Below are 22,958 nucleotides of genomic sequence, written 5' to 3' on the forward strand. Positions count from 1 at the left end.
GACAAGTGGTGGACCTGGGATTAGAACCCACACCTCTGACTCCCAAGCTCATGACTCTTTCCACTAAGCCATGCTGCTGCTCTATAGAATCGTAAATATGTTCATATATACACAAGTGCTGATAAGCATTTACTACATGCCAAGTACTGTTCTAAACGCTGGGTTACATACCAGATAATCGGGTTGTCCCATGTGGGGCTCGTAGTCTTCACCCCCATTTTACAGACGAGGGAACCGAGGCACAGAGAAGTGAAGTCACTTGCCCAAAGTCACACAGCTGACAAGTGCTGGGGGTGGGATTAGAACCCACGACCTCTGACCCCCAAGCCCAGGCTCGTTCCAGGAAGCCAGACTGCTTCTCTCCCCCTTCCCCTGGCTCTGCCCGGCCTTCTGCACCGCGGCCCGGGGAGGTCCCCGAGGGTGTCCTGGCGGCTGCCGAGGGACAGTGGGGCCATTGAAGCGCCAGCAGCCGGGCCGGCGGCCGGACACTGAAGCCATTGACTCCGGTGCCTATTGATGGACCCGCACAACGAAGCTGCTGTCTGGTTGGGACGGGCCCTGGACCTCCCGCCAGCTCCTGGATGCCCACCCGCCTCGGAGAGGCCCTCGTTTCCAAAGAGGAAAGATCAGAGTTGCAGAGCGTGGGGGTGAGGGATGGAGGGAAGCAGCATGGCTTAGTGGAAAGAACCCGGTCTTGAGTGTCAGGGGACGTGGGTTTCTATCCAACCCCTGGGCAACTAAGCGTGCCCTTAATAATAATGCTGGTACTTGTTAAGCGCTTACTATGTGCCAAGCACAGTTCTAAGAATACAGTCAGCTGTGTCAGCTTGTCAGTTGTGTAACCTTGGGCAAGCCACTTAACTTCTCTGTGCCTGTTACCTCATCTGTAAAATGGGAATGAAGATTGTGAGCCCCACGTGGAACAACCTGATCACCTTGTATCCTCCCCAGTGCTTAGAACAGTGCTTTGCACATAGTAGGCGCTTAACAAATGCCATCATTATTATTAATAATATTATTATTAAACATGACACATGTCCCTCCCTAAGGGAGAAAGGTCAGCGAGGTTTGCGCTGGAGCATGCATGCCTGGGCCTCTCTCCTGGATGCCCTTTGCTCCCAGGAGGGTGGCCCTGACACAAGTCTTCCTCTCCTCCCACCTCTTGCAAGCCCTGCACACGTGTGTCCCGCTCAGAGGTCACGCACCTCTGCCACAGCGACCTGGACATTCCCCAGCCATCCCGGGGCCTTCTCTGGCCGCCTCCCTAGTAAAAATAACTATGCTAATTGTTTAGCGCTTACTTTGTGCGAAGCACTGTTCTAACCGCTGGGGTAGATAAAGGCAAGCAGGTTGTTGAGTGTGGGGATCACAGTCTTCATCCCTATTTTACAGATGAGGTAACTGAGGGCCAGTGAAGTGACTTGCCCAAAGTCACTCAGCTGACAAGCGGCAGAGTCGGGATGTGGCTCAGTGGAAAGAGCACGGGCTTGGGAGTCAGAGGTCATGAGTTTGAATCCAGGCTCTGCCACTTGTCAGCTGTGTGACTGTGGGCAAGTGACTTAAGTTCTCTGTGCCTCAGTTACCTCATCTGTAAAATGGGGATGAAGACTGTGAGCCTCACGTGGGACAACCTTATTACCCTGTATCTCCCCCAGCGCTTAGAACAGTGCTCTGCACATAGTAAGCGCTTAACAAATCCCAACATTATTATTATAATTATAACTTCTGACCTCTGACTCCCAAGCCCGGGCTCTTTCCACAGAGTCACGCTGTTTCTAGCTGAGAGAGAGAGAGAGGTTTTTAGGGAGAATAAACTTGTCCGGACCCTGCGCCCCGAGACCTGCCTGCGGTCTCGACCTCATTGTGGCTTCAGGGTCCAAGCAATGGACTTCCCCCCCCCGCAATTTACCCGCGGGTCCAGGGGTTGGAAAACCCCTTTGTCTTCACCCCACCAAGTCACTCTTTGGACTCTCTTTCCTCTCTTCCCCCGCCCCTTCCCTTTCCCTCTGCTCCTCCTCCCCTCAGCACTGTGCTTCTTTGTATATTTATTACCCTATTTATTTTGTTAATGAGGTGTATATCTCCCTGATTCTATTTATCTTGATGATGTTGTCTTGTTTTGTTCTGTTTTGCTTTGCTGTCCGTCTCCCCCCTGTGAGCCCGTTATTGGGCAGGGATCGTCTCTATCTGTTGCCGAATTGTCCATTCCAAGCGCTTAGTACAGTGCTCTGCACATAGTAAGCGCTCATTAAATACTATTGAATGAATGAAAGACGAGGACGGGTCGAGCCCGGTTGGGGGTGGGAGGGCCCCGAGGGGGACGGACCCTGTGCCGGGCTGGGAGATGGTCCGGATATCCCAGCAGCGATGCCATTCTGGGAAAGAGCACCGGTTGGGAGTCAGAGGACATGGGTTCTAATCCCGCCCCCGTCGTTTGTCTGCTGTGCGACCTTGGGAAAACCGCTTAACTCCTCTGCGCCTGCTTTACACATAGCAAACGCTTAACAAATGCCATCATTATTATCTGTAAAAGGGGATTAAAACTGTGAGCCCCACGTGGGACAACTTCATTACGTTGAATCTACCTTAACGTTCAGAAGAGTGTTCGGCACCTAGTAAGCGCTTAACACATGCCATCATCATTCATTCATTCATTAAATAGTGTTTATTGAGCGCTTACTAGGTGCAGAGCACTGGACTAAGCGCTTGGAATGGACAATTCAGCAACAGATAGAGACAGTCCCTGCCCAATAATGGGCTCCCAGTCTAAACACCATTCACTCATTAGTATTTATTGAGCGCTTATTAGGTGCAGAGCACTGGACTAAGCGCTTGGAATGGACAATTCGGCAACAGAGACGGTCCCTGCTCAATAACGGGCTCACAGTCTAATCACCATTCACCCATTAGTATTTATTGAGCGCTTACTAGGTGCAGAGCACTGGACTAAGCGCTTAGAATGGACAGTTCAGCAACAGATACAGTCCCTGCCCAATTACGGGCTCCCAGTCTAAACACCATTCACTCAATAGTATTTATTGAGCGCTTATTAGGTGCAGAGCACTGGACTAAGCACTTGGAATGGACAATTCGGCAACAGATACAGTCCCTGCCCAATAACGGCCTCATAGTCTAAACATCTTTCACTCAATAGTATTCACTGAGCGCTTACTAGGTGCAGAGCACTGAACTAAGCGCTTGGAAACACCATTCACCCATTAGTATTTATTGAGCGCTTACTAGGTGCAGAGCACTGGACTAAGCAGTGTGGCTCAGTGGAAAGAGCACGGGCTTTGGAGTCAGAGGTCATGGGTTCGAATCCCGGATCTGCTACTTGTCAGCTGTGTGACTGTGGGCAAGTCACTTCTCTGTGCCTCAGTTACCTCATCTGTAAAATGGGGATGAAGACTGTGAGCCCCACGTGGGACAACCTGATTCCCTTGTGTCTACCCCAGCGCTTAGAACAGTGCTCTGCACATAGTAAGCGCTTAACAAATACCAACATTAACATTATTAAGCGCTTGGAATGGACAATTCAACAACAGATAGGTTGCTGAATTCATTACGAGGTCCTAGCCGGCCAGCCCGGTGGGGGCAGGGATGGGGAGGGCTGAGTTGTTCCAAGCGCCTAGTCCGGTGCTCTGCCCTTAGGAAGCGCTCAGTAAATAGGACCGAGTGACTGAAGGAAGGAAAGGGGGGCTGGGTCTGCGCCTTTAAAGGCGGCTGCAGAGCGGCCTCGCCAGGAGGCGGGTCTTAGGCTCCACCGCCGCCTCTCCCGTCTTCAGTCGCCCTCGGTCCTGGGCGCAGCTGCCTGCTCCTTCCAAGCTCCATCGCTGCAACACTGTGCGGTAAGTCCGGCCCCGGGACTCTGCCCTTGCCAGGGGGAAGGGCGTTCTGAGCGCTCGGAGCGTACTGAGCGACGAGGGGAGGCAGAGAGACCCTGCTCCGGGAGCGCGTCGGGACCATCCGCAGCTGCAGGGGAACGAGGAGAAGGACCCTGGATTTTCCAGGAATCCGCCCCGGGAGGGGCGGGAGCAGGCGTCCATCCCCAATGGTCTGATCATCATTCTGATCATCATCCCCACCCGGACCCCCTTCCCACCCCTCCTTCCCGTTTGCTTCTGCCTGGCCGGTGCTTTCCTCGTTCGGAGCTTGGAGTTTGTGGGGACGGTGAGTGTCCGAGGGAGGAGTGTGTCCGTGCCTGGGGAGGGATTGCCCCCGTATCATCGCGCATTCCAAGCGCTTAGGACAGTGCTCTGCACACAGTAAGCGCTCAGTAAATACGATTGAATGAATGAGGTGGGCAGTGGGGATCCGAGGGAGGAGTGTGTCCTTGCCTGGGCAGGGATTGTCCCTGTATCATCGTACATTCCAAGCGCTTAGGACAGTGCTCTGCACACAGTAAGCGCTCAATAAATACGATTGAATGAATGTGGTGGGCAGTGGGGGTCCGAGGAAGGAGTGTGTCCTTGCCTGGGCAGGGATTGTCCCTGTATCATTGTGCATTCCAAGCGCTTAGGACAGTGCTCTGCACAGAGTAAGCGCCCAATAAATACGATTGAATGAGGTGGGCAGTGGGGGTCCGAGGGAGGAGTGTGTCCTTGCCTGGATAGGGATTGTCCCTGTATCATCGTGCATTCCAAGCGCTTAGGACAGTGCTCTGCACACAGTAAGCGCTCAATAAATACGATTGAATGAATGAGGTGGATAGTGAGTGTCCGAGGGAGGAGTGTGTGTGTGCCCGTTGATGGGCAGGGATTGTCCCTGTCTGCTGCCGAATTGTGCATTCCAAGCGCTTAGGGCAGTGCTCTGCACGCAGTTAAGCGCTCAATAAATACCATTAAATGAATGAATGAGATGGGCATCGAAGTCTGCTATAATCTCCCCCCGAGTGTCCATTTTCTGGGAGTGGGGAGGAGGATTTGGCGTCTGGGCTTCGGGGTCTCGATGCGCCCCACAGACCCGTTTTTAGCGCCCAGGAGGAACTGCCGGACCCACCTTTTGCTCCCCCTAGTTCTTTCTCCCCGGTGCCTCGGCCCGGTCTCTCGTGGACACGGAATCCGGCATGGATCTGGAAGGTGGGGGAGCACAAAAAGCTTTGCCCCACGGACACGCAACCCAGCTGCTGGGGAAGCTTTGGGGGTCCTGGGGGGAGAGCTTGGCAAAGGGACTGGCTCCAGAGAGTGGGTCCCGGCTAGAGCAAGGCGGGACACAGTACAGGGCAGGGAAAAGGGCCTCTGCTGGATTTCTCTTCTCCAAGCCTGCGGAGGAACGCTCTGTCAGTGCTTTGCACATAGTAAGCACTTAACAAACACCGTTATTATTTGATTCCCAAGCCCCAAACTTCCAGACAAGTCAATCCTCCGGTACGCTCCATTCTTTGAGCGTGTTTGCTTCCTCTTCGGCGGAATTATCGAAGCATTTATTGGCTTCCTTAAACGCCACTCAGCATATGCCCAGCAGAAACTCGGGGGCCAGTGTGGCTTCTGGGGACAGGAGTTGGTGGGTGGGAGCAAACTCGGTGGCTTTTAGGGATCAGAAGTAGGGTGGGGGGAGACCATCTTCAGCTTAGAGAGCAGCTTTTGGGGGAAGAAGAAGGCAAATGCAGCCCGGCCCCGTGGTCGTCTTTTTATCAGGAAAAAGCGATTTCAGGGTTTGGCTTCCACAGGCAGTGGAGAAACAGCCGTATTTTATCCTGCAGGATTGTGCACCACAGCAGCTCCTAGACTTTGAGATGTGGTTCTTGGGTTTCCAGAAGAAAAAGCCCCCCACCCACCCCACCACACACTTACAAATGCCGGACCGCAACAGCAGGACTCCGTTGTCAAGCTGGGTGGAAGTGGGAGCCAGAAAAAATTATCCGGGAGCAAAAGCTTCAAGGAACATATCTCTAGAAAAGACTGAATGATCCTCCCTTTTCAGGGGCGGGGGGACAGGGACACATTCAGACTACTAAGGAATTCTGAATTCAGTCATCTATTATTAGTTACCTACTGTTGGATTGGACTGACATGAATTGTTTTTTAAAACATTGTGATCTATAGATTCACACACAAATATGCATCCCAGCAGGTGGCAGCTAACTAGATCTGGCTTCATTTTCGCTGGGGAAATAGGAAACTGACATTTATTCTTAAGGAATAGTGTCTTGAAGTGAAGGTCATTAATGTCCATAAATAAGAGAAATGAGCCAAATTATTTTTTTTTTGGTTAAACACTGGGTGACCTGAAGTTTTTGTTTTTCTGCAACTCACCACAAACTAAACGGAAAAAAAAACCCAAAACAAAACCCTGTATTTATCTCAAGTAAGATTTTTTTTCAGAGCCCTGCTTTTGCCCATCACTATTTATTATTGAACTCTGTAGGTGCACTGAATGTGCATATGAATGTGTCATGGTTTCTTATGACCTTGGAAACCACAGGATCCTTAAGATGAAGGACGACAGAGGTGAAGACAGAATTAGCCGAATTATATTATGGAATTGGGATATTTAAAGCTACCGAAGGACTATTCCTTGACAAGTTTTAGCTACCACTCCCCTGACATTGCATAGATTTCAAACATAAACAGCCGTGTGATCAGATTTGGTGAAAACCTGCTTTAATTCTTAATTTTTGAGATGACCACAGATCAACTAATAGAAGTAGTATTCGAAAAGTTATTTATGCTTCTGAATTTGCTCACTAGTCACTCATGTCCTCCAAAATGTCATTTTTGGAAGGAAAAAGGTTTGCTTTTGGATTGGAGGGTAGAGGAGACTGCTTAGTGTAAATTGATATGGAAAAGAACTGGAATGAAACCGATTCTATATGTAGTGACTGGGAATTCGGGAATTTGAGCATTTCAATTAGCTGTACGTTTTAGAAATGGCTTTGTCCATAGAGTAGTGACCTATGCAAACTCTTGCAGAATGCCAGTTTTTGGGTTTTTTTTTAAACTGGGAATTAGGGCGAGTGCTAATGAAATGAATTGCCGGCCCATGTGAGTGATCTTCATCAAACAATGAAGAATGGCCTGGCGCACGGTTCCAGCTTTAAGGAACCACCCGGCAAATCGTAACAGAACCTAAACGGGCCTATACAACCGTGGGCAGAGAAGCGGATCTCTGCAAAAGCTTGGAGAAGGCATTTAAATTTTCGCTACAACCTAGGAGGTGGGTGTAGGAGAGAAATGCACGTCACGCCTGTGTCCGGGGTCTTCGGAAAGAAGGGAGAAGCACTGTCCGTGGTCCTGAGGAAAGCTCTCGCGTGCCTCGGAGATGTTGGACCATCCAGGTGCAGCAGCTGGCCAGGACCTTGAAGCTATTCTACTGCGAGGCCTGCGGTTGGGCGTGCTAGGGCAGATTGGAAAGTCAGCTCCAGAGCGAAAATAGACGTGGCAGGCAGGGTTCTGTGGCGATACGAAGGCATAAATATTGTCGATTATGAAAGTGTAAGCCCCTTGCAATTCATCATTTAGAGAATAAATAGGCGGGTTGAGGGGGAGCTTCCTAGACCTGGACGCTTGATGCATCCCATGACCTTCATTCAGATAAGCAGTAAAAAAAAACCCACCACCAACAAGAAAACATACCGGCGTCCAAAGACCAAGACAGCTTACTAGAAAACTGCTAAGAAGACATTCCCAAAGTTTCCAAAAGTCCTGGTATGTTTCCTGCAAGTCAGCCGGACACGCACAGCTAGGAGAAGAGGTCCCGCACCTCCCTGACTCTGGAGGATTTTAGATACTGCGGGAGCCTGAACGCACTGTGTGTTTCGAAGGTTTACCACCAAACCCGCTATCTTCCGGCTGCCTCTCTGAGCTACTTCGGCACCGGAGGAAAAATCCCGCATATTCATAGTTATGAGGAGACGTTATTCCTTCTCCTCGGTCTAAAATGTAAAATGAGCAAATAGGGTAAATGAGACTGCACATCGAAGTGTGAACGTCTCGGACTTGGGCCTGTTTTTCAAGGGAGATTTTCAGTGTGGACTGAAGGAGTCGCTAGATATCCTTGTTTTACTTCCTAGGTGTTCCTTTCAAGTGCTCGGAGAGTCAAATCATTTGAATTGCCTGCTAGACTGTCCAACTCGCCCTTCATAACACTTATTTCTGGCAGCGCAGCTAGATGTCCCTCTTAAGAAGAATCAGAGCGGTTTACTACCCTGGTAGATCGTACTTTATTTTTCAAATTAGCTTTCCCCAGCATCTTAAGGAAATACGTTTTTGGGATAAAACAAAGAAGACAAACCCCAAAGCATAGAAAGCCCCAGGGAGAGGCCGTTACTGTGGATCCGTACCAGGAGAGGTCCATGGCAGAGGAAGATGGAGCGGTTTCCTGGGCTCTACCTAAAATACTGGCCTTTTTAAGGATGAAATACCGCTCGCATCACCCTGACTGAACAAGTCGTTGCACGGGTCGGAGTTAATCAGGGGATGGTGTGAATTCTTAGAGTTCATTTCTGTTGGGGGATTTTATCCGTGAGAAGAAAGCCCCTTCATGCGGGGGGAGGATAGAAGGGGTGTCCGGAAAGGTTCAGTTTGCATTGATTTGCCCTTTGGTTGTACTTGGTGAAGGAGACTTCAGGCCGATCTGCCCTTTCTCGCTCCAGAGAAATTAGCAGATCCTTTGACACTTCCAACCCCGTGAGCCGGCGGCTTGCCTACCTAGGTCAGCGGTGGGGATGCATTCTCACACTTCGTAGGAAATCATGAGAAAGGACCCAGACTCCACGGTTGCGCTGTTCTCGGAATACTTTTATCAGCGGAAAGGTCAAGTCAGGTGATTCCATGCCAAAGGGGAGCTCAGTACTCTTCAGCCCCCCCGCCTTCTTCCTCCGCCCTCCCGCCCGCCCAAAGCGAGAAACTCTGTGTGGATTTCACGCCCGAAGGGGAGACCCGGCCGGTAAATGTCGCTCGGCTATTTTCCGGCTCTTATAAATAACTCTCCTAATGCCACGGCAGCGGGGAGAAGCCCCGGTTAAAAACAAACAGACCAAAAAAAAAAAACCCAAACAAAACCCAAACAGAGATTTGGCTTGCAGAGGATAAATATCATACACATGCAAACACTAGGGACTATTCGTATCTAGGCATTATCATTCCTGGCAAGTTGAAAACAGATCCCAGGATCCGCTTCTTTCAGTTCAACGTCAGATAAGTATGGGGAGGAGGGGGAGAGAGAGGGGCGGAGGACGAACATTTTCCCTGACTGGTGGGGAAAGCCCGGGGAGTGCCTGGTGCAAGTTTGCAAAGATCACAGCCACCAGCTCGTCTGCCTGCTGCCCATTGTACCTCGTGTCGGAGTGAGTGGGTACAGTGGCACCTTGGAGTTCCCTGTTTGCTTGCTTGACCCTCGACCTGTCTGACTTGACCAGTCCTGTCCATCTGCCAACTGGCCTGACCGCCTCTGTCCGTCCGTCTGCCTGATCGCCTCTGCTTGACCGCCTCTGTCTGCCTGACCGTCTCCGACCGTCCGTCCATCCGCCTGACCACCTCTGTCTGCTTGACCGCCCCTGTCCGTCTGTCTGCTTGACCGCCTCCGTCCCTCTGCCTGCTGGCCCGACCGCTCCTGTCCATCTGTTCGCCTGATCCCTCCTGTCAGTCTGACTCTGTCCCTGTCCGTCTGCCTGTCTTCCGCCCCTGATAATTCATAATTCATTCCTTCTCTCTCTCTCTCACACACATACACTCATTCTCTCACAGACACTCACACACACACCCCTCTCTCTAACACACACTAACACCCACACATACACTCTAACACACACACACAAACACACACATACACTCTAACACAGACTTTAACAGACACACACATACACTCCTCTCTCTAACACACACTAACACCCACACATGCACTCAAACACACACACAAACACACACATACACTCTAACACAGACTTTAACAGGCACACACATACACTCCTCTCTCTAACACACACACAAACACACATGCACTCTAACACACCCACAAACACATATACACTCTAACACAGACTTTAACAGACACACACATACACTCCTCTCTAACACACACTAACACACACCTCTAACACACACACACTCCTTTAACACACACTAACACACACACTCCTCTCTTTAACACACCCGCTAACACACACACTCCTCTCCTTAACACACCCACTAACACACACACTCCTCTCTTTAACACACCCACTAACACACTCCTCTCTTTAACACACCCACTAACACACTCCTCTCTTTAACACACCCACTAACACACTCCTCTCTTTAACACACCCACTAACACACACACTCCTCTCTCTAACACACCCACTAACACACACACTCCTCTCTTTAACACCCAGATACACACTCCCTTCTCTCTAACACACACACACTTCCTCGGCAAAGTGATTTCCCTCTCTCTAGTGACCTACGACAAATGGATGAATTGATTTTCTTGATAGCGGCCCCCCCAGCATCAGAGAGCCCTCCCTTGCGGGGGCGGTGGTAGGGAGGAAGAGAGAGAAGAAATCGAGGTGTGGGTTGGTGTTTTTTTTCCTTTCCCCCCCCCCCTTCCCCCCCTGCTCGGCAAAAGCCCCGACTTCCATCCCCAGAAGCCGGGGCGGAGAGCCGTTGCGTTGCATAAGAGGCAGAGGAGGGGGGGAAAAGCCGGGCAGCCTTAAGGGGCGAGCTCGGCTCGCTTCATCTTGGCTGAACGTCAGAGGCGGTGCAGCAGTGCAGCGCAGGACCGGAGCAAAAGCACCGGGCTCCCCCGGCCCCTGGGCGTGCCTCGACTTAGGAGGGGGGGCGGGTGGGTGGGTGGGCACCGGGACCGCCCCCCCATCCCGGTGCTTTTCCCCTCCATCGCTCGCCCACCGAATCCCCTTCCCGCCTTGTCTTTCCCCTCCCCCGCAGGCCTCCCCGGGCGGAGCCGGGCGCCTTGGATCGCCGAGGATTCTCCCTTTTAGCATGGCCGGCCTGCCCTCCCTTGCGGACGAAGGTGGTGCTCCTTGGCGCATCGACTGAGGATCATGAAGCGACTGCTGATGGGCTGGGGCAGCGCCGACCGGCTCCTGTCGGTGACCATGTCGTGATCGTGACCGGGGACGCCCAGCCGATCCTTCGCGCCCCCGCAGACGGGCAAGTGGGGGCCTAGGAGCACCATGAAGATTATTGCCCCGACTCTAAGCCACCCAGTCTTCAGTTGCACCATCCGCCTCCTCCTCGGTTCCCTCTGGATTGGATATTGCCGAGGGACCACGCATGTCCTGAGATTCGGTAAGAGCGCCTGGCACTTTTATTTCTTTCTTTATTTGGATCGGCTCGGAGGGAGGCGAGTGTTGCATTCATGTGGGGTCGTCGCGTCGGGATGCCACCCACTCTCCAGCCTTCGCTTCCCTCCCTCTCCTAGGCCGGCGGCCCCCGATGCCCCAAACGCTCTCCCCTCGGTTACTCCCACCCATCACCTTGGAGGTTGCCGGAGGAGGGAGTGAGGATGGATGTGTGTGTGTGTGTGTTTGTCATAATGATGATAACGATGGTATCTGTTCAGCGCTTACTGTGTGCCAAGCACTGCTCTGAGCGCTGGAGCACCGTGTTGGTGCGTGGGTGTGCAAGCGTGTGATCGTTCCCGGCGGTGTACTGCCACCAGCACGACGATAATAACAACAACAACCAAAACGGGAAAATACAGCTGGCAACTGCTTCCCCGGGAGCCTTTCCGGGCGCTGTGTGTGTGTCTGTGTGCGCTTAGTTAAAACCTGGGAACTAGTTGCTACGTTCTGGACGGTCCACTCTCCCTCCCGGCCTCATGCCAAGGACTTAGTGGACCGAGGATGTCCCAGGACCAGAGGAAGACTCTCTAGGAGGTGCGACTTTCAGGCCTCTGTGGCCGAGGGTTTTTTTTGGGGGGGGGGCACAGTCCAGTTTGCTGCCGAGGTCTCGGTGACCCTGGAGCTGGCCCCAAACTGCCCTCTTTAGAGACCTGCCCGTCTTAAACTTCTCCCCCCAGCCCTACCCCCCACCACAACCCTAAAGTAAATGCCAAAGACACCCCCCCCCCCAATCCTGCCCACTAATGCTCCCATGTCCCCTAATCTAGAGTAAATGCTAAAGGCCCCCAATCCTGCCCATTAATGCCCCCATGCCCCCTAATCTGGAGTAAATGCCAAAGACCCCCCCCCATGCCCCCTAATTCTGCATGACTCCACCATCAAGGCTGTCGTGTGGTTTAGGGGAATGAACCAGGGCCAGAAGGTCAAAGAGCTCAGCATCTCCCTGCAATTAGCACTTTAAAAACCCATCTCGAAGCGAGTTGAAACACTGCCCGCAAAGTTTGCTCAGGGGCAACCGAGAATGCCAGTGTCTCCTCCGGACCTGTCTCCGGATCAGAGTTGTTGGAATGGGGGCCCAGCCGGCCAATAAAAATTCCTCAAAGTCCAGAAGTCAGCAACCCGTGTGGAAAACCGGGACTGGGACTGCCAAGGCCCATGCCCTACTTGAGAGCCCGATTGAGGCCGGCCCTTGTGGAGAGGAAAACCCGGGTGCCAGTGGTGGGTAGACAGAATCGCTCCTGGAAAGTTGCTTTGTGAAACGTGCCCAGACGATGCAGCTTCTGTCTCTTCCCCTTATTAAGACAGAGCTTTTCTCCCGGGGGGCCGCATCTTACTCCAACAACAACTCTCATTCCTTCCCCTATAGATCCAGGCGCCGGCGATTGCTTTTCCGTACGAAATAACCCATCTTCTCGGGATGACGGGAAGCTTGGGGATGATTAAAAAGGTGCCGGGGTCGTAGTTGGTCTGGTGTGCAGAATTCCTAGTAGGTCCTTGCTTCGGCTTAAAGGTGGTGCTTAAGGCGCGTTGCTCGTAGCAACCGTCTTTAAGGATGCTTGTTTCCCTGGACACGCGAAACTGGTCCCTATATCACTAGAGGGTTATTTTTCTTTTTCTTTTTTGCATAATGGATCTATACCGTAGTCATGACCACGGGAGGAGGGCTGAGGGGTTAAACCCTTGTAAGGTTTCCCACTTGCTCTGAAACAGGTGGAGTTGTAGCCCATCGTGAGACTCTCAGAGACTAAAGTGTGTGTTGTGGCGGGAGGGGGCGGGGGGGGGGCGAGGACAATGGGACGAGGAGGCGGGGTTGTTGGGAGGAGGGGAGGAGGGGCATTGCTAGAATCAAATCTATGTCCACTGCAAACGGGACTCTGCAGTTTAATGATCATCGCTCTGGTTTTTCAGCCTGAGCTTTGCTGAATCATTAGATTGTGACATTCGCTGAGCCTTTCCTAGGTTCGTATTAAACATCTTGGAGGCTGCAGCAGAACTGGATAGCTGCACTCCAAAAGAACTGACTCTATAATTTACATTTTACCCCCAGCCCCCGCTGAACTTTCTCCTGTTGCCTACACCGTGTCCTGCAAAGGGACAGCAAGTGGCTTTTCCAGGAAGTGGCGGTTAGTTGAGAAATTGTGTGTGGGAGGGGTGGACCTGAACTTTTGCGAGGGAAAAAAAAGGTGTCAATTTATTGATGCCCATCCTCATCGAGTCAGGGGGGTGCAAAAGGAGCATGCTCCTCTCTCCCTGATCCTGACCAATACCCGGGTCGGAGGGAGAAGGAGCCCGGCATCCTAATTTCTGCTTCGAAGCACGTTGGACCGAGAATTTCTCCCTCCCGGTGTTGGGGAAGGCAGCCTGCATGCTCTGCTTCTGCTGGAAGGGCTAAAGCTGATTCTCTCCTTGCTCCAGGGCAAGTGGCCCATCTCCCTGAGCGGGCACGACCTTTTCCTTTGCCACTTCTTCGTTCTTTCGTGTCTGGGGCTCTCAGCTTTCTTAATAATAATAATAATTATTATTATTATTATGGCATTTGTTCAGCGCTTAGGATGTGCCAAACACTGTTCTAAGCGCTGGGGTAGATACAAGGTAATCAGGTTGTCGCACGCGGGGTTCACACTCTTAATCAGGTGTGGGAAAACCTGCCACATTAGAGATGACCGCCTGTGGGCTCTATGCATCTCCATCCTCCCTGCCATTTCCCCACACTCCATCCTTCACCCCTTCGGCAGGGTGGAGTGTCAATCCAGCAGGGAAGCAGAAACTACGTTCAACAGCAGAGAAACGGTGGCCGCAGCCGGCCTTGGAGAGTTGAGGGCAAAGCATGCGAGCCACCCGGGCTCTGGTACCTGAACAGGAGCCGAGAGCTGTTTGCAAACAGCGTTCCGGGTCGTGGAATTTAGGGGGCCTCTTGGCCTTTTTTTTCCCCATAGTTAATCTAGACATCATTCTTCCCCGCCATTGTACCCTGAAGTGCAGTAGGAGCGATGGAAAGCAAGTTAGAGTCCCTTCCCAGGACACTGGCTTTCACAACAAGGCTTTGGACCCCAGGGACTGGCCGTCTTTCCAAAGGACTACTGAAGGAGGGACCCACCCTCAGAGGAGAGGACCAGCAGGCCATCCTTGTGCTGGGCTGGCACTTAATAGTAGGAATTATTATTAGTAATAATTCCTACTTAATAAAAATGTATTTTTAAGTAAATAAAAATAGTACTTGTTAAGTGCTTACTCTGTGCCAAGCACTGTTCTAAGCATTGGGGTAGATACAAGGCAATCAGGTTGAACACAGTCCCTGTCCCACATGGGGCTCACAGTCTCAATTCCCATTTTACAGATGAGGGAACTGGGGCACAGAGAAGTAAAGTGACTTGCCAAGATCACACAGCAGACATGCTGTGGAGCTGGGATTAGAAACCATGACCTTCTGACTCAGAAGCCCATGCCCTATCGACTATGCCATGCTCTTTCTCAATTAGAACCAGGGGGAGCTCAGAAGCCAGGAGGGGAAGTTAGACTCCCCTCCACACCTCATAAAGCTCAAAACTCTTTGGAAGTTCCTTGGTTGGGGAGCTTGGATGAATGGATGATGGAGGATGGGAATGAGAGGCCAGCAGAATCCTATGAGGATGCCCGAAGACTTAGGTTGAAGTATTGTCCCAACACACAGCATTAGAAGCAGCGTGGCCTAGTGTTTAGAGCATGGGCCTGGGAGTCAGAAGGACTAAAATTCTAATCCCAGCTCTGCCGATTGTCTGCTATATGACCTTGGGCAAGTCACTTCACTTCTCTGGGCCTCAATTCCCTCAGCTGTTAAAATGGGGATTAAGACTGTGAGCCCCATGTGGGATGTGGACTGTGTCCAACCTGATTAGTCGCAATCTACCCCAGTGCTAAGTATAGTGCCTGGCACATTGTATGTGCTTAACAAATGCCATTTTTTTTAAAAAAGAAACAAAACATACACCTTTTGGCTTGAACTCAAGAGGGCAACAGAAGCAGCATGGATGTTTTGGGTCTCTAGAATTCCCTCAGAGATGTTTTCCAAAGGTTTTGAACTATCATGCTGTGTTCCATCAACTTTTTTTTTTAAATTAAACCCTTACTATGTACCAAGCGCTGGGTTAGATACAAGATAATTCCATCTGATAAAGTCTCAATCCCTATAAGGGTCACAGTGTAAGAAGTGGGGAGAATAATTAATTTCCATTATACAGATGAGGAAATGGAAGCCCAGAGAAGTTGACTTGCCCAGGATCACCTAGCAAGCAAGTAGTGGAGTGGAGACTAGAATTCAGGTCTTCTGGATCCCAGGAGAATCCCACACTCCTTCTACTAAGCAACATTAACTCCCTGCTGAAGAAGAGAGAGCAAAAACTGGGTTGAATGCAGACACACACATACACCAACCCCCCTTCACCCAGAGCCAAGATTTCTGACCACCTGCAGCTGCCCCAGAAATAGGAATTCCATCAAAGGAGATTGGGGTTGAAGCAGCTGACTTAATTCTAGCCATCCCTACTTCCTTGAGCTCCTATATCCAAATCTGCTCCAAAAAATCCCCCCCCCCCTTGATTGTATACGCTTGAAGGGAGGGTCATGTTACTATTCCATTGTACTCTCAAGTGCTTAGAACTGTGTCTTCAAACAGTAGGCACTAAAATACTGTTCACTTGAATGATGGGGAGGTGGATGCCATATTAACTGAGTTCAAGAGAGGGTCACTGTCTAGATGGTAACTTGCCAATAGGATAGAATTCCTTGATCCATCAGCTAGACAGGGTAAACTAGGGGCTGGAAATCGAGAGACTTTTCCAATGCCAACTTTGTTCTGCAACCTGTATTAAGCCACATTACCTATCCATGCCTCAGTTTCTTCATCCATAAAATAGGGACGATAATACCTGCTTCTCTCTGGGGATGTTGGGGAGATAAAATGACCTATGTTATGTCAAGGCACTTCGGAAAACTTAAAAGGTATTCTACCTATCTAACCAAAGCAGTATTTTCCAGTAGATTTTGGTTACTGTTTCTCCTCTTCATCAGGTTTCCTCTGCTTTTGTCTGCTTTTTCCCTCTGCTTTAGCTTTTTTTTTGCCTTCCCTCCAGAGTATCAGTTTCTGCCATGAGATGTTCAGGGTCTTGTTTTATGCACCCCAGGATTTTCTGACTCTTAGTCTTTCCACCTGCCCTTACTCCTTTCCATGCCAAAATTGGGATTTCCCCAAATGATTGGAATCTGGACGGTTTCAGATTCTTGGCAAGGAGAATGAGCTTGCTTTCTGGAGTTAAGTGAAGGATGAGTTCCCACGTTTTCAGATCTTTCAACCTGTCTTCAGATTCTCAGGGGTGCTGTAATGTATCTTCTACTCTCAGCCTTTGAAGGAACAGAGAGGTTAAAAGTTCCCAGAAAGGAAGGAAGGAGATGAGAAGCGTTGTTATTGAGTGGTCCAGATTAAGTACCTGAGAGGAAGATTTCAATTTGATAACGTCACAGCCCTTTCTAGGTTTTTTTTTGCTGCTTCTGCTGACAATTTTGTAAGGTAATTAAATTGGCTGATTGAAGTCACAGTGGTCATGGGGCGATAAAGACCATTTGGATTTAATGGAATTTAAAAACAACAGTGCACCACACACAACTCTTACCGAACAAGAATTTTAATGACCCATTCAGGGTGCTGACTAAATAGAACGTCCTTAACAAGTTTAATTGAAAGGGCAAACCAGATTAGCTCTATATAGTCTTTATGGCTGTAGATAGGGGAATTAAAATTATCCTTTTAAAAGACTCATTATTACGTTATCAAGATTTAATGTAGGCTAAGCAAGGTTTCTTCAGCATTGAGCCTTCATAACATGCTATAAACCTGTATAGCCCCAGGGAGTAAAACCAAACATTTGCACACAACTATTCTAATCAATGGGAGAAGTACCTATCTCATGAAAAAACAAATTAATCTTAGAAACATCTTTTGGGGGGACAATGGAACATATTGTGAGGTGTTTGAAGGATCATTCTGGGAGTTGATGACTTTAGTTCTTTGAAATAAGAAGCCTGGGGGAAGATTTTGCTTCTCAAAAACTGGGACCTTCAGCTGATTTTTTTTTTCACAAGAAGAAGGGGTTGGTGAAGGTATATTATAGACATTAAGCAAATATTCTTCAGCCAACTGTACGTACTGATGGCTTTTGATTTCTTTGAAGACATTTGCTTCATTTCTTGATGCTTTTTCATCTCATCCTGCTCCCTCTCTTTCAATGTTCTCCTCACCCCCTGCCATTCTCAGAAACTGAGAGATTGATCGTGAATGTAAAGGAACCCACAGGAGCCAGCTCTATTTCCATATTGAGCCATATCTCCTTCAGCCAGGTTACTAGCCAAGGAACCCCAGGCCTCATCGGCCAGTATCTCGGAAGCAAATGTTCAACTCTGAGATGTATAATATCCTCCTCCAATTTCCTGGGGAGAAAGCACAAGTGGAGAGATGACTGGGGAAAGGAAGGAATATTTATCTAATGGTCCTCGTTGTTCAGAAAGCTTAGCTGGATTAGGCCCATTGCTCAGTTTATCTTATGATTTTCGGTCCTGAAATTAAGTGATATGGAAGGGTACCCTGAGTTTCATGTTTTTGAAAATGCTTCATTTTGCTTGCATAGCATTTGAAATCATTACCCTCAGTGTATCAGTGATGATGACTTTGTTCAGATACTTTCCCTTTTTGAGCTTCATGCTTTTGAAAAACCCATTTTTTGGTTGCACAGTATTTTGAGTCGTCCCCTTCAATATATAAGTGATGATGACTTTGCTCAGCTCCTTACCCTCTCAGCCAGGAGGCTCGCTGCAATCTAAGCACGGTCTGCTACCGAATTGCAGCCCCAGCTTTGGGTTTTCTAAATCATGTCTGGTGGAGTAAAACCAGATTATAATCTTGACATTATCATTCATTTGCAGTGAGCTAAATTTAAGCTTCTATTTTCCAGTTCACAAAATGGGGTTATGATAATGAATTGATAACGGATAGGATAATGTAAAGGAAATAAATGAACATTTGAAGACCTTTTGAAATCTTCAGCTAATGTTCTGTTTGTCACAGGTTGTCTTCTCAAGGTGCACCAAATGCACACATATGGGACATTTGGACTAAATAATGATGTGGAATAACACAGATGCCGCCAGGCTTGGACTTCTTCCACTTCCTCCAAATTCTGAAAATTATTTCTTGGAATGCCATGAGCTAGTGCAAGCACTTGGGTCTTAATATTTGTTTCAATTGAAGTTAATAATGTTGGTATTTGTTAAGTGCTTACTATGTGCCGAGCACTGTTCTAAGCACTGGGGTAGACATAGGGGAATCAGGTTGTCCCACGTGGGGCTCACCGTCTTCGGCCCCATTTTACAGATGAGGGAACTGAGGCCCAGAGAAGTTAAGTGACTTGCTCACAGTCACACAGCCGACAAGTGGCAGAGCTGGGATTCGAACTCATGAGCCCTGACTCCAAAGCCCGTGCTCTTTCCAGTTCCAAATGCTTGAGCATTTAGTACAAGAAAGCATAAGTTTACCATTGTTTCTTTTTAACACAAGGTCTCTAATTATGGGGAGCAAACAAAGGTGCAGGATAGAGTACAAATGTGCTACCTTTTTTGTATTCCATCCCAACTTCGGACAAGAGAAGGTCTCTCTAATTCTCTAGTTTCTAGAATTACATTTCTTCGTACAGATTAAACTTCTCCTTTGACCATGTTCTGCTGAAAATGTGCTCACGAATTTACTTGAATACATTATTCTTCATTCGTGTCCCAGGGCTTCATGCTTTTTGCAGGGTATTGTTTGCAGTTGACCTGCCCTGCATACACATACAGTATATAGTGTATTCAAGTCAGGTCCTACCTTCAGAGGTATCTCACGGGACATCACCTTGGACAACTTCATTCAGGGCTGGTCCTTGGTTCCAGTCCACTGGTACTGTTGGCGAAGTGGTAGAACTCTGGGAATCAAGACAGTCGTGGGTTCAAATCCCAATACCACCACTTGCCTGCTGTCTGACCTTGAGCAAGTCAGTGCCTGGCACACAGTGCTGAACAATTACCAGAATTATTATTATTATTATTTTCAATGATGCCTTTCCCAGCTGCACAGAGGTAGGTGAGGAGAGCTCAGTAAAACAGTATCTATCACATTCTCCTATCCCCTACTTCCACTCCATTTCCAAGAGTTTATTACTAGTGTTACTGAGAATCTACCTGTAGGCATTTTCATGGAGCTGCGTTAAACTTGCTGAGGGGACTGGCATCTCTACTACTCCGCCCCATCTTAACACCAGAAGCAGAATGGCCTAGTGGATAGAGCACAGGTCTGGGAGTCAGAAGGACCAGGGTTCTAATCGTGGTTCCCCCACTTCTCTGCAGTGTGATCTTGGGCAAGTCACTTAATGTCTTTGTACTTCAGTTGCCTCTTCTGTAAAATGAGGATTAACCCTGTGAGCCCCACGTGTCCAACCTGCTAGCATGTATCTACCCCAGTGCTTAATACAGTGCCTGGCATATAGTAAGCAATTAACAAATACCATTAAATACAAAAACAAAATCATAAAAAACACCCCCTCACCAATCTCCCCCCTTAGCAGGCAGGGACATGCTTTGCTACACTTGTCAGTGAGGCTGAGGTGATACTTTCCATCCTTGCCATAGGTTTATTGCAGTTCTGGGTCCTATTTAGTTGACAGAAGCAGGATTTACTGTGCATCCAGATGAATTCCAGGTAATTTCCTGCTTCATTCCTAACACCCTAGGTTGTATTAACCCAACTTTCACTCTAAGCACTTATGTATTTATATTCATCCTCAGCGCGCGCACACACACACACACACATATTCTAATATTTCATCCAGGCATAATTGCTGTTCTATCTGGTTCTAGTTCTTCCTATTGCAGTCACTATCTGTAAGTGATTTTTCATACTATAATCCCGCATTAGACTGTAAACTCACTGAGGGTAGGGAATGCATATCTTGCTTTTGTTATACTCTCCCAAGCCTTTAGCATAGTCCTTTACATTCAGTAAGTCCTTGACGAATGTCACTGATTGGTCGAATTTAGGATGCTAGATGAGTCCCCCACTCCCCCATCCAAACTAATAGTAGCCAGTGTATATGCTTCAGAAGGACAGATAACAAAGACATCCCCTGACCACCAGATGGCGGGGAGTTACACCATTGATCATGGATATCAGGCTGAGGGGCTTCTTATGTGTTGTAAATCCTGCATTACACATCCCTCTCCACCTTCCATGAGCTTAAGACCAATTCCTGTTTTTCCCTGAAGTTCAGTGCTTTGACTCTTCTGGGGTTGACTGCCAAATCCAGCCTCTCACCTACACCTGGTCTGGAGTGACCCATTCTCCCTAAGGAGAAAGAAACCCTTCGAGGTTTGATAACATGTTCTGAGGACTGTTGTACTCTTTCAATCCCTGCATACAGTAAGTGCTCAATAAGTACGACTGATTGAGTCATCTATCCAGTAGATATGTAGTTGTCACAGAGGAGTGGAGTGAGATTGGGCCAGGCATCTGGGAATAACTGAAATGAAGCCCAGAAAAAAAAAAAATCCACATTTTGTGGCACAGAATTTAGGAAACTTCTGCTTGTATGGACATAGTAACTAGATTGAAATCCATTAGATATGAAAACAAATAATCTATTTAAACTTGACATTATCATACTTAGAGCACTGAGAAGTCCTCAGGACCGTTATTAAAATGTGCATTCATGTGGATAAACAGTCTAATAGGTAATAATCCAAGGAAAATTATTAAAGATATCCCTGTAATTGAATTTGCCATTTGGGGATTTTATCATTTTACTGGACCTTAGAAGTGATTTATGTCCATGACTCACCTTATATTGATACTACAATTTAAAATAACATAATTATGGCATGGTTGGAAAGCATAATGTAATCAAACTGATTAATTGAGTGGTAATAATCATTTTAAGACAAATATGTGAGGAGGCAGCCCACTGAGTTCAGCTTTATTCAGATGCTTGATAGTTTAGTTCGTACATATGGCAAGGTGTTTAAATGGGCCAGATATATTTTTTTAATGGATAGTTCCAATGGGATTAAATAGAAAAACAATTGCATTCAAACATTCAGTAAGCACAACAGTGTTTAGTTTGCTTTATTTCTGATTAGTTTTAAGAGTTTGTTTTATAGTGTTTCTTTATCCATTGGGTTATTATCCAAGCTTGATAATATAACTTCATATAGCTCTGCAGCTTTGAGGTGTGAATACGTCTTTGCACTTGGATTTTCAAACTTTAGTCACCTCCCCTTCAACCCCCTAGCACTTATGTACGTATCTGTAATTATTTATATTTTCCATCTCCTGCTGTGGACTATGAGCTTGTTATGGGCAGGGATCATGTCTATGAACTCTGTTATATTGTACTTTCTCACCTGCTTAGTACAGTGCTCTGCTCACAGTAGGTGCTCAATAAATGCAATTCATGAAGTACAGTTTGCAAATGTGACTGCAGTTATACATTGGCACGTACCTATGTACATGTATATCAGCAATGAAAGAGCACAACTCTTCCTAAACCTTAAAGTCCTCCCAAAATCCCACCTCTTCCAAGAAGCGTGACATGTTTACTGCGAAGAACTCATGATCTAGTGGAGCGATTAAGTATGCTTTGAGCTATGGGAATGCTCTGCATAAGGATCAGAAATGCTCTACTTTTGGGAAAACAAGCATATATTTTACTCCAAGTTAACATAACATCAGTTTTCTTGCTTACCTTTGTGGGGGCAGGGGTGATGAAGAAGAAATAAGGGGGAAAAAAATGAATTCAATAGAAGTTACTTTTCTGTTGGATAATTCAGCTCCACTTAGCAACTGGATGTTCTGCTACACAGATCTTTTCATCTGGTCATGTGGCAGACAATCCTGTTTTTTCTCCGAGTTCTTCAACACCCAGAATCAGTCAGTTCAAATATTGCATGAATAATTCATTTTGCAGACTACACCTCAAAGTACTTAATAAGGCCTGGGGTCAGGGCTTCCCCCAATCAGGAAAGCTCATCTGAGGCATTATTACTGTTCTGATTTATCTGTTTTGCAATGTTTAGGGCTTTTATGATCTTTCGTGGATGTCCTGATTTCTCTGAACAGTGCCTAAAGACACTTCGAACCTTAAAATGGCAGCATATTTTCCTTAGACAGGAAATCCTTTAGGCTTTCTTTTTTTATGTTTTTCAGTCAAGACTCTTAACAGTGCCACTCTCAAATATTAACTCGGTCTGGGCCCCACCAATGTCAGAGTCTTGGTGCATGAATGTCCCTTTACTGATAGAAGTTTAAAGGAAATGGCTGTGAGGTCAAATCCTTTTACTACTGAATAATTTCATGTTAAGACAGGCCTTGAAAAACTGATCGTGTGAATATTTATCTTTTAATGTATGCAGGACAAAGCTCCCTTGATCACTTTTTTTAATGGCATTTGTTAAACACTGTGTGTCAAGCATTATTCTAAGTGCTGGACTAGTTACAAACTTGTAATACAATACAGCAATGAACAGACACTCCCTGCCCATAAAGCTTACAGTCTAGAGGGTGGGAGACAGACTTCAATATAAGTAAATGAATTACAGAAATGTATATAAATCCTAAGGGGTT

The 22,958-nt window shown here is 47.9% G+C and overlaps 1 protein-coding gene across 3 annotated transcripts in view; it reads left to right on the forward strand.

The window, feature by feature from the left end:
- Positions 1-3,782: 3,782 nt before the first annotated feature.
- Positions 3,783-22,958, forward strand: part of GRIK2 (glutamate ionotropic receptor kainate type subunit 2) — a 299,192-nt gene continuing 280,016 nt past the window's right edge. For 2 of the 3 annotated variants that reach the window (XR_003753682.2, XM_029047234.2), the window contains exons 1-2: positions 3,783-3,848; positions 10,866-11,228. Coding sequence is in view for 2 of the 3 variants with exons in the window: in XM_029047234.2 (XP_028903067.1) it covers positions 11,114-11,228 (115 nt within the window). In the remaining variant the exon portion in view is untranslated. Of the gene's footprint in view, positions 3,849-10,799; positions 11,229-22,958 lie in introns of those variants that run through there. The other variant, XM_029047235.2, reaches the window with a different exon arrangement.

This window comes from Ornithorhynchus anatinus, chromosome 19 (assembly GCF_004115215.2).
Source record: "Ornithorhynchus anatinus isolate Pmale09 chromosome 19, mOrnAna1.pri.v4, whole genome shotgun sequence".
Classification (NCBI taxonomy): Eukaryota; Metazoa; Chordata; class Mammalia; order Monotremata; family Ornithorhynchidae; genus Ornithorhynchus; species Ornithorhynchus anatinus.